At 37.0% G+C, this 12,484-nt stretch overlaps 1 protein-coding gene across 1 annotated transcript; it reads right to left on the minus strand.

Moving 5' to 3' along the window:
* Positions 1-337: 337 nt before the first annotated feature.
* On the minus strand, positions 338-12,241 carry ptpn22 (protein tyrosine phosphatase non-receptor type 22). Its single transcript, XM_057319263.1, has 28 exons — positions 11,777-12,241; positions 9,475-9,583; positions 9,169-9,245; positions 8,526-8,621; positions 8,336-8,374; positions 7,980-8,051; positions 7,592-7,651; positions 7,314-7,456; positions 6,483-6,549; positions 6,333-6,410; positions 6,142-6,222; positions 5,855-5,970; positions 4,583-5,103; positions 4,397-4,486; positions 4,147-4,218; positions 3,987-4,058; positions 3,782-3,909; positions 3,180-3,207; positions 3,025-3,099; positions 2,707-2,778; positions 2,557-2,622; positions 2,307-2,437; positions 2,003-2,030; positions 1,736-1,798; positions 1,522-1,631; positions 1,321-1,351; positions 928-1,038; positions 338-453 (listed from the first exon to the last, which is right to left on the minus strand). The coding sequence occupies exons 1-28, from the start codon at positions 11,876-11,878 to the stop codon at positions 392-394; spliced, it is 2,700 nt and encodes an 899-aa protein (XP_057175246.1). The 5' UTR covers positions 11,879-12,241; the 3' UTR covers positions 338-391.
* Positions 12,242-12,484: the final 243 nt, after the last annotated feature.

Below are 12,484 nucleotides of genomic sequence, written 5' to 3' on the forward strand. Positions count from 1 at the left end.
AAACTTGACAACAGTTAGTTATTAAGGCCAACATCATGTGACATAAAATGGCCTGGTTACCTACTTCTGTATTATTTTATATGTTTATTTTTTAATACACTTACTGAGTTGCTACATTATTATTCATGTATACACATTTTAATAGATAAAAAACTGCATGTGCCACACATACATTTACTATATAAGCACATTCTCCTGCACAATACCTTTACAAGAGGTCAGAATGATAAAGTCATTTACATAGGTATAGTCTTTGTAAATGTCCACTTATTGTGTGCTTTCAATTGTTGGGGTACTGTTCCTCAATTTTCAGCTCTCCTTTTTCTGAGACTGAAATACATCTTTGACAGGCAGCCATGTTACTGATAACTGTAATGTGCTGTTTCTTCAACTAGACCCATGTTTCCGGCATTTTCCGCGGCCCCTTCGGCTTTCCAAAACGTAATCCAAAAGCTGTGGTGTAATACAAGATACATTAAACATTAAAAAGTTTTCACAGTGTCATTTTTGAAGGTGTCAACATGAAGTGTGAGAATATAAAATCATGAATTTCCTGGCAGCTTTTAACTGTTAGTAACGGTCCGTGTTAACTTGGAAATCAAAACAGGCAGATAATCGATTTGGGCAATATTTACACTTGCCCAAACAATAATCATTCATCATTTCTTTTAACCAATTGTTTTAGTTAACCAAGTTAGAAGGTTTATCATTTTGGAAATAGCCCGAAACAAAGATAGATTCATTTTTGAATGTCTTCGATGATAAAAGACTTCAATCAAATTTGAGTTACATTTATTAAGTAAAAATGTATTATTTCTTCTTTAAATAATTCAATACTTAAAACTTATGAATACATAGGTTATAAGACGCTTACACAAAAATAATGTGTAAAATATCAAAGATGAAAAATTAGTTTAAAATGCTTACAAAATAGGAATCCAGCTGTGGCACCATAAGGTGGAAGTGTAGACTGACGCGGGGCTGGAGATGGACCTGTGGGCGGAGCTGGGGGTGGGGCTGTGGGCGGGGCCATTTTTGCTGCAAAGGACAATTACATCAGTTGTGTTTGACTTTATTTATGACCAATTGTCATATGACGTCATTGCTCTCAAATCAGTCTTGCAGTACGATGAGGTCATACTCCGATCGGTCTGTGCAGCCCCGCATGGAGTTGAACAAACGTCTTTAAGTATCTTATAACTTTACATAAAGTTTCTTATACTTTTACATAACTAACTTTTTAAAAGCACAGAATACATTTTCCTTTAGTTCAATTCAATAGAATTAGCTACATCAACATAAAATGAATCATATACATACCCTTCTGTCTTCCTTTTAAAAACTTAATGCTCTGTAAGAAAATAGAAATACAAGAGAAGTATTTGTTTAACATTCATGTATTTGACAGTCAGTCTATCCAAACTGACAGTGCATTCGTTATATATTTTTTTATTAGATGTCAACTAAACAGGACACAATATTGTGACGTTTATTATGTCATTGGAGACTTCAGAGTTGAACCTTGGTCCTGGCCTTGCTGACCAGTGAAGTTTTCTCTTCTCCTCTGTCCGACGGGTTATCTGCAGGTCCGGCTGCAGCTTTCTTGCCACTGTGTGCCACCTGGAGCTCCACTGCATTGGGCGCAGGAAACGCTCAATTACAAAGAGGTAATCTTGGTAATGCCGTTTTACGAACCGAGATCAATCAGTGTCAAGAGATCTAAGCTGTCACTCACCTTGCCTTTCAGTTGCCATGGTTACAGGGACTCGTGGAGTCAGTGGAGCCACAGATAAAGGCTCTGTAGAAACAAACACAGCTGTGCACACAGATCTAATAATAGAGCAGCCTGTTTATCTCACAAACACTACGCTGCATTGAAGGTCAAGTTTACTTGCTTAAGGATGTTATGATATTGCTGTTTTTACCAGTCCATGATATATTGTAATGACATGTAGTACATACAGGAGGTACAAGAGAGTACACAATGGAAACATTAGCCTACCTTGGTTTGAACTTTTAGTTCTGACACTCTGTTGGAAAATGATATACATATTAGCTGCCAAAGTTGAAACGACTGTCAGGACTGTCTGATGTATATACCAATGTATATACCATACAATACCAAATTAAAGAAATTTGAATATTACAGTCTGTTCTTTAAAACTACATTAATTTTGAAGTATGTAATCATCCTTTCAAATCATTATAGGGGACATAAAAGTACCTCTAAATTAAAGAATCGTCCGTTTATTTTTGTTCATTTATTTATATAATTTCTCATAATATTAAGGTCCGTGAGAAATAACCTTGCTTCGACTCCAAGAGTAATCCTGTAATAATCTGGGCTGAGAGCTGCCTGACCATTCAGATGATGTCCCCACTCTCAGTCTCTGCTCCTCGGTCTCTTTTGACAGACAGGGGGCGCTATTTACAGGCCCTTTAAAGAAAACGGAAACTTTCTTAACTTTGCCATTTATAAAAAATGAAGACACGCAGCTCTTATGTAAACTGTGAACTGATTGCATATTCCTTGTAATGGATGAGGTCATACTGCACCTTTCTCCGTGGGAAAAATGAAAGATTCTGCCGTTCTTTCAGGAAGTGGAGGAGTTTTTTCGCATTCTTTATAAAAAGAAAAGAGCAGGTGCATATTGAGTTCAATGCAAGGCTAGATTCATTTTTGTTTTTGTTAAAATGCAATCTTACCTTTATCTGAAACTAAGTTAAAAGTAGCAGTGACCTGATCACGTGGTGTCTGGGTGTGAAGCGATGCGGATTCTGAAGTCAAAAAATGAGAAGTGGAGTTTTACTATAAATTATTAAACCAGATGGAAATTGCTGGAATTGCCAACTTCCTCATGTGTGTTCTTTGCAGTTGTAACCTCTGCACGGTCTAGAGTAAAACACTAGCAGGGAGGTTGTACATATGAGTTGCTTTAAAAATAAATAAGTAAACATTAAAAATGAACCACTTAAATTGATTGCAAAGAGAGCTCATTGAAACACTTGAACTGTGAATCTTACCGGATGAATGTGAGTACAGTAGAGGAGGGCTGCGACTTGTGATTGGAACAGGACTGAAAAGAGTAGATGGTGGTGCTGTAAATAAAAAGGTTTCATGAGAACAGTTCTTGGGTAACTAGAATAAGTAACCTGCTGCTCTTATATATTAGACTTACCAGGAAGTGACATTCTAAGTTTTAAGCTCTAAAAAAAGAAAAAGAGGACTGTTACTTTTCATTTTGTTCCCATTGTGCTGTTTCTAAAATGCTTAGTTGCCATGTTTGAGCGGCAACAACCTACGTCGTGTGGCCCAAACTTAATTTACGGTAGACCTCCACAAATAATCTATAGCTGTCGAATGGTTCTAATTTCATTTATTACAATTAACATACAATAAAATATTAATGTAAAAAATATGAATATAAATTAAGTATGAAATAAATTGTTCAATTATAACAAAACTCAAATGCCATGGTTAAACTACGGTGACTGTAGCAAAACTGTGGTTAATTTGTGGTTAATCTGAATTTTTGGTCTTTTTGTAGGTTAATTTCATAAGGGTTAATTCATAAATGCATAATGTTTGCAACAGATTTTTCGTTTGTTCTAGTAATATGCCAAAATTATTAGATAGACATAAATGGAATTGATATTCAAGCTGCCATCCGTTCTGGTTGAATCATATGCATTGTACACGAACATGAAGTAACCTGCAATTCTGCGTTTCTAACAGAGATGGCGATAGAGATAAAGCTTTAAGAAGTCACATGAATATCACCTTGCTCCTAGACCATGTTCGACTGATGTCTGTCTGAAATTCATTTGCTTTTCCGGACCATTCTGAAGATTTCCCAACTCTCAATACAACATCTTGCGGCTTTTCCTGCATCACATTTTGTACCAAATCTGTTTGACGAGACGACAAAATTAAATAAAGAACAAACAACTGAGTTTTGACAATGAATCGTCTAGCAAAGCCATACCCTCATCCATGGCCATTTCAAAGGACTCTGGAGTTCTCTCAGGCAGCGGGGGTACAGGCGAGGGAGGGCTGCCTTTGTGCAAAAAAGAAACAGGAATTTTTACAAGTATACTGCACACATCTGTATCCTTCTGTGATTGTCAGGGCTGTAAAATACTTACCACTTTTGATCAAATCTGAGTCTGAGCTGGTTGGGATATTCAATGTCAACAGATCGCTGGCTTTACTGATATCTTGAAACAGAAGATGGTGTTAGTGTTAGTCATATCTTCTAAAATATTACATGGTTCTCTGAAATACTTGATTCTGACTGGTCAATTGCTCCATTAATGTTTTTATAATGACTGGTAATATGTACAATATGTGCAGCCAACGGGAAAATCTTTCGTCATTTTGGACATTTGAACACACCATTAATTTCTTCCGCCAATATAAACGACTCCAGAGTTCTCTCTGGTAAAGGAGGAGGTGTGTCTTCATCAGATGTTGGTGTACTTGCACCTAAATACATAAAAAATCAGTGTTTGTGTAGCCGATAGAGCATGGCACTGGCGACACTGTGTTCACGTGTTTTATTCACTTTTTCAGTTTCCATACCTTTGTCATTGTAGTCATATTTCGGCAGGTGTTCACGTAGCTCTAAACAAGTGTCCTCAATCCAGATTTCAGGTGTAACATTGGGACTGTCTCCAGTTGGTGGAGATCCAGGATCAAAATAAGGATCTTCAACAGTGACGCAGTGGCTGCCGGGTCTCACAGGGTTGAGGTCTTTTACAACAAGACGTAAATCTTGGTTCTTTACCCCCTCGGCCATTTTAGGACTTGGTTTCAGTTCTTGTACTTGGCTGGCCGGGTAATTTAAACATGCAGCTTCCAAATGAGTTTTAAAACTGGTGGATGGCTCCGTTCCTTGAGATCCACAGGTTGTAACGTCTATTTGAGGAGTTTGTGTTGTGAGCGGCTTTGTCCATTCACTCATTGAATTTGGCATGTGTAAAGGAGTTTGATTGAAGAAAGCACCACCTTGGCAGAATGATGGTGAATGAAACTGTGGCAAACAGTTGATGTTGTGTGTAACATGATTGCAGTCATTCTTTGAAATGTTAATCTCATAACTCCTATCAGAACGGCAAAAACAACAGCAAAAAATGGCTTTTGTTATGAGGCATCATGATCACAAGACACAATAAGACATTAAAGCAATTGTAAACTAAAGTAAGATTGTTGTTGTACATCGTATCGTTTTATGATGCTGTTGTACTTTTTAACTACGTGTAGTTAGGCGCCGCGATTTCTGAAACACTAGAAAATGTAAAAATAAATACGGTGACACCATATGGTATTGTAAACGTAACCAGTTGTGAGTTTGGGCAGGGCTATTTGTTTGTCTGACCAATAGATTATGGAGGAAGTGTTGAACCAAAGGTGCTTCATATTTTGAAGTCACATTCATTCTTCTCACAAGTTAAAAATGACCCAACCCACAAAATCGCGCTTTTTTATTTTTCAGTGAAATCAATGTAAAATGCAATGTGTGTAATATTTTTTTATTTGAACTTTTGCACTATGATGACAGTCTAACCTTTTTTAGAACAATGCAAAACATTTTGTTTCCAATTATGTGATTTAAAATTGTATAAAACAAAAAAACGGATGTATAACAATCATAACACTTCTTTCATATTTTTTTCATATTGAGTACAAATATGACAAATGTGACGTCTGTGCGCGCACGCGTGTGTGTTCACATAATACGTGCCACAAAAGTCACATAGTTTTGTACCATTCCGAAAGGATAAAAAAATGTTTTAAAACGTTACATTTTTTGGTCATGAGTGACTAGCATGAAAAAAGTTGTTCTCTTGCTACCTGTGCTTAGTCTGAATCAATCCTCTGAAGTCTTGTCCAGTCTCTGACTCTGGTTCACTGAAATCTGACAGTTCACTTTCACTAGTTGTGTGAACAGGTGAGGAGGAAGCTGAAACCTGATTGACGTAAAATGTTATTAAATGATTCAATAAACCCAAGAGCAAGAGTGTGACCAATGTTCTGCTTACGGCTTCAATGTGTCATAAATTAGTGGAAAATACCGAGGCTAATTCCATAACCTGTGTAATTAAATATGTGTGTTGAGTAATAATGAAGCCACATCTAACCTCTCTGTTTGATTCATCCATTATGTACAAATATCTATCAAACAGCAGTTTGATGGTTTTGTAAACAAGCTCATATTGCTCCTAGGAGAGAAAGAGAAGTCAAATAAGGGAAACACTGCAAAGAAGTTAATGTCTGCATTTTAACCTGTGAACATAATAATATATTGATAATGGCATGACTAAATGTATACCTTGGTTTGAACCACAGAAGGCCGCTGTGTACGCATGTCTTTTACCAGGTCAAAGATGCTCAAATTCTCTGGAACCATCTAAACAAAAGCAAATAAGATCACCACACTGTCTGTTAAAGAGCACTTTCAGAAGGATGTTTGAGTTTGTACCTGTCTCTTCAGTAGATTCCAGATGTAGTCAATGACACACAATGCACCTGTTCTTCCACAGCCTGCGCTGCAAATCCCCAAAGAGTCCCAAGAAGATAAGACAAAGTTTTATCGCTAAAGTACCTCAGATTACTACAAGGTTTAAAATCAGATAAACAACACTGCACTCTTTCTCTATGTGTCTGCACACTCAAAGGAACAGACAGATCAAAAACAATATCAAAAGGTTGTAATACATTACTTTTTTCTGATAGTTTAAAAAAGCCTAATAACATTTTCTGCAGTACCCGAGCTTGTATGTCCATTTGACCTTCTTAAATCGTAAAGAAAATTTTCTTACGGATGGTCTGAAGCTTGGTTAAGTGCATGGTTGATTGGTTAAGAGATTTCCATATAATTGTATTCTAAACATTATAATCAAATCAAAATCACGGCAAATGGCCGATGCAAAATTTAATAGAGAGTATCAGCATTTGCCCCTTTTTCTTGACTCAAATCTTCTTCATTAGTCATTAAAGTATCTGTAAACACACACAGTGGCTACAGACGCATTAGCTGTCATTTTAATACTACGCTGACAGACGACGAGTATTTAGGTTTGACTGTTGTTTGGTCAACCACCTACGCATTTCCTGTGACAAAATGGTGGTATAGCATGGGGTCTGAGAATAAAGCTGGTTTCTCTTTAACAGAAAGCACTATGGTGAGAAGCTGTTTCAACAGAAAGGACATCCACTTTATTAAAGACCACATTTAAGATCACAATAACAATGTTTGATCTCTGCTTTCATTACAGACATTATTCATATGATATCAGATTAAGGAATTCACCTGCAATGAATGCAGATTGGCACGTCCTCGTGATCTTGGTAAATGCGCATGTCCTGCAGCAGCTGCAGTATTGCGGGGATGGAGTCGGGTACTCCGTGATCCGGCCAGTTCACGTAGTGAAGCTGCTTCATTGAGCGAGACTCCTGAAAAATAACCAGGGTTATACATCTCTGCACTTATTGTATGTATTGGTGAAAGAATCTATTTTTATAAATATCTGCATTTGCTGAATAACAACAAAATGAACTTTTAACCTTGAACTTCCAAGGTTTACTTACTTTTTTACATGTCACTTTAAGCGTCCTTGTGATATATTCTCCCTTATTCTCCTCAGACTCCTAGAAAAGATCAAATGTGTGCATGACTGGGATGCTCAACACATGAGTATATTTTGGATCATTTTAGTCAGTAGATGCACATCTGAACTAGGCCTCCTGTTCAATTTAAACAGTAAAATTGCATAATTTTAATTTAAACATTATGTTAATTCATAAAGACCAACGAATTGCATTATTGTGACATTTTGTTAAAAAACGCTTTTCTGAAAGATTTATTTATTTGGATCATAGTGTTTGTATTTTTTTAGATTGTGAACAGCCAACTAACACCAAGTGAAAGCATAAGGACAGGAAGTGTGGTGTGAGTTGGGGAGGAAGTGTCTCTTACATAGTGTATGGTAAAGGGCTCACATGCAAACACATCTTCCTTTGACTCCGGCCAGTAACGCTCACATTTTTTCTGAAAGAAAAAGGAAATGCAGCATTCATCTTCAACCACTCCCTTTAGATGCATTTGTGCTATAAAAAAAGATATGCAGAAACAACAGTGCAACACAACATTGTAACTAGCAGGCTGTGAAAGCTTGTGAGCTCGAGATAAAAAGACGGTAGAAGAACTTTGTGCTTGATAAATTGCTTCACCCCCTTCATGCAAAAAGGATGTGGTTATTAAAAGAAACGTTTTCTTTTTAGAAACTGTGACTTTCACAATTTTCCTGTAACAAAGTGTTTGCACTAACTTACCCGTCCCATTTCAAACTCTCGGCAAGCCATCACCACCACCTGCAGAGAGAGTTATTATTGAGGCATTACAGATTTGAACTGTTTTGAGGTTTTAAGTAACATGCACGGCTGACCCCATGTGAGATTTCACAAAACAGGAAGTGGAATTTGTGTGAAATGGTCATGCATGTACTAGTAGACAAACGCTCACCTGCACATTGTATTCCCACAGCATTCTCCAGAAGTCAAGCACTGTATTTGGAAGTGGACCCTGTGTGGCAATATATGCCCTCGGGCCCATGACCCCCTTCAAAAAGCAATAGCATAAACATGAATATATTTGAATAAACCATACTTTCACGGAAAAAAAAAAACATTTAAATTGTCATTTCAAAATTATGTTCAGTTTTCTGAATTTATGTGTTTAGGTAAAACGTTTATTTTTGTTTCATTCTGTGAACCACTAACAATATTTCTCCCAAATTTCAAATAACAATATTGTTTCTATTTGCATTTATTTGCAGACAATGAAAACTGGAGAAACAGGTCAAAATAACAGAAAATAACAGAAAATATGCTCTGTATTTTATCTCAAAATACTGCAAAGAAAACAAGTTCATATTCACTTGTAAGCAATACAACAGTAATATTTGTTGTGTATTTAGGGAAAGTTTTTATCACAGTTTTCATGTGTCTTGTCATGCTGTCAGTCTTTCACTGACATTATGTCACTCCTGAGGTTTGTGAGAACCTTAAGAAAGATAAATTATTTAAATGTGTGCAAACCTTTGACTGTTTGTGATTGTTATATAGGATGTTGGCAGGCTTATAATAAAAATAAAAACAGAACTTACCTTAATAAAACTAGCATTGATGTAGTCTGAGTCATGTTTGGATGTTTGTATGGAGAGCTTTACTCTGCTATGATCAACTGTGCATAAAAATAATAATATATATAAAAATATAGCAGTCATCATACACAGACTTGTTACTTTAAATACGTTTTCTTTTGATAAACTATTATTTCACACAGCACACATCATTAAATTGTGTTAATATTGTGTTAGTCCTTCACATTGTAAACCAACTAAATCACAATCGGTTTTGGATTTTGAGATGTCAAAATAGTATAGTACAGTACAGTCAAATGTCATACTCACATGGTACAATGTCTTTGTATCTGTTTTTCTTCACATTATCTTGTTTGTCTGCCGCTATAGTCAGGTAAGTCCTCTCTGCACGATACTTTGTAGACTGCCTCTTTAGTTTCTGTTTTGACCATATTACATAAAATTTTGTTTTACTTTTATATTTATGTATCTTGTTTTCATTCTTGTACTGATGTGATGGTTGCTTAAACCACATAAAGTTGAGAAAAGGTTGTACTGTAAATTGTGGGCTTAAATGTTAATAATTAAGAAATGAAAAATGAACATTCTTTCATCATTTACTCAGAACACAAAATACTCACTTCTGCAGAACACACAAAAGTTATTTTGAAGAACGTTGGTAACCGAACACGGCAGTACCCATTCACTCGCATTGGTTTTGTGTCCATTCAATAAAGGTCAATGGGTACCGCCGTTGTTTGGGTAGCAATGTTCTTCAAAATATCTTCTTTTGTGTTCTGTGGAAGAAAGAAAGTCATCCCGGTTTGAAATGACAAGAGGGTGAGATGACCGAATTTTCATTTTATAGGTGAACTATCCCTTTAATTCTGTTTTTATAAAAACAAAATCTTAACCTTAAAACTTTGTGTTCCAAACCCTTCCATTCAACATCTAGCTAGCAAGCTAAAACTATCAGCATGAATTTCTTTGGCTTGTTGATAAAAATCGCCAAAACGACACATTTGACTAGATTTGCTTGTGCGATGAGCCGTTTCTCTCCTTTGTCTCTGATCTGCATGCACCTTCACCCTAAGACTTTCTAACCACATCTTTCTTCACATTACAAGAAACATTTTTACTATGAGTCCAGCAAACGCAGAGCAAATGTAGCGAGCTGAGTAATTATCATGGGATGTCTGAGCTGAAATACTCGGGGCTGCACATGAGGAACAAGCCATCACTGGGTGTGAAATCCTCATGTTTTAATTAAGAGTTTTTCTATTCTTGCACAGTAAGATTGGACTTTCTAACATTTATCTACACATGTGTCTGGTATCAGCATTCGCTGTGGCCAGGATCGAGAATGGCTAGTTCTGCTCATATTTTTTTGCCCTGCCAAATATACAGTACAGTTTCTCTTCCTGCTCAGAGCTAGTATTAGGACTCCATTAGCAAGTGACTCGAACTACTCTTGGCAGACATTGGTTGTGGTTCACACCGCAGACTTGTGTGCCAGCAGTCCAGTTTGACAGAGACAATAAAGCACATACCTAAATCAATGTACTTTCACTCAGACACGAGTAGAGGAGGGGTCTCAGCCTCAGACCCCCACAGTCAATGCACTGCATGCTGCTTACAAATCGAAGTATACTGTACGCTATATGCACATATTTAAAGTATTAAAAGGGATAGTTCACCCAGAAATAAAAAATCTGTCATCACTGATTCACCCTTGTGTCATTTAAAACCTGTATATGACTCTTTTTTTCCATAGCACACAAAGGAAGATATTTTGAGAAATGTCTCATGCGCTTTGTGCCTGTACAATAGAAGTCAATGGGGTACAATGTTGTTTGGTTACCAACATTCTTAAAAATGTCTTTTATGTTCTGCAGAATAAAGACAGTCACATGTGTTTGGAATGACTAGGGTGCGTAAATGATTAAATAATTTTTATTTTTGAGTGAACTATTCCCCACATTATGTATCACATGATAAATGACCATGCATTATGTTAAAATGCTCTAAATGAAATTGTAAGGTGTATGTAAAAACTATCAAAATCTGTAACTATACTGCATTTTTACGTTTGATGGAATGGATCAGCCAATCACAAGCAACTTCCTTTCTGACACCAGAACTGTTCCCATGGAATGATGGTTGACTTGTAGCACATAAATGTTCTTGTGGAGACGGATCGAAGCAGGATTACATGACTGGTTTTTGGCCTTAGAAGTCACACTTTGTAAAATGTCTCATTAATACTATTGATAGATTAGTATACTAAAAAAAGAATAAGCTTGAAGTGAGGCTTTGTGGAAGAGGAAGTCCACACAAGCCCATTTAAGCCAGTGCAGCAACGCAATGGTCAGACATATTGTGGAGTACAAATTTCGCTCTGTTTGTGTAACATGCTGTGCACATCACATCTTTTACCACAAATTTCCACACTGACAAATTTCCAACCACTACATATGAAGTATAATGGCTTGCAGTTATTTTAACGCAAACGTACAGAGTACATTTTCCACCTCTTCAGTATTTGTCTACTGAAATGAATCACATGCTTTTTTTGTAATGGAACCCTGCAGTGCCTTTTGAAAGAAAAACGAATTAGTCAAGACAAACTTACCAAAAACTCTCCAGCAAAGCCGTCCTCTGCCCCTTCGTCTTCTGCTTCCTTACTGGTGATTTGGGCCAACAAGCCCCTCAGAATCTGAGCCTGGGGGTCCATGGCATGATTTGTGACAAAGAAATGTCTTCTGTCATGTCAGAGTATAGAGGTGATCAGTTGGCTTCTGAAAAGTGCCCATGTTTCAGTTTGTCTCGCTTGTCACTGTGCTCTTGAGTTGAGGAACTGCGATCTGTCGTCACGGAAGCAGTGACAGCAACAGTTGACAGGTTCTGTGGTCAAATGTAAAATATCACTGTGGCCCTCTCCTCCCTCGATCTCTCGCTTTGGTTTCTTTCTCTTTGAGTCTTGTTGTTGCTTGTCATTCTTTCTCTCAATGCGGCCTTGACTCGCCGTATTTCTTGTTTTTTTTCTGTCTCTAGTACTTTGAAGTAGAAGGTCCTGGAGCCCTTATGCCCCACACAGGAAGCTTTTGTGGGTGGGTGTTTGTATGTGACAAAAAATGGCAAGGGAGTCTGTTATTGCTGACGGCTGCCAAGCCAGTTTGATGACATTCACAACATTGAGGAAGAACTAGAATTTAAAGCATGATAAAATGTAGTCAGACCAGAGATGCCCTTATAGGTAGCAGACACTTGCAAGAAATATTTTGGAGCAGTGTTACATATGTCATCATAAACATTTTCCCATATTTATTATAAATAAATA

Source organism: Triplophysa rosa, linkage group LG21, assembly GCF_024868665.1.
Source record: "Triplophysa rosa linkage group LG21, Trosa_1v2, whole genome shotgun sequence".
Lineage (NCBI taxonomy): Eukaryota > Metazoa > Chordata > Actinopteri > Cypriniformes > Nemacheilidae > Triplophysa > Triplophysa rosa.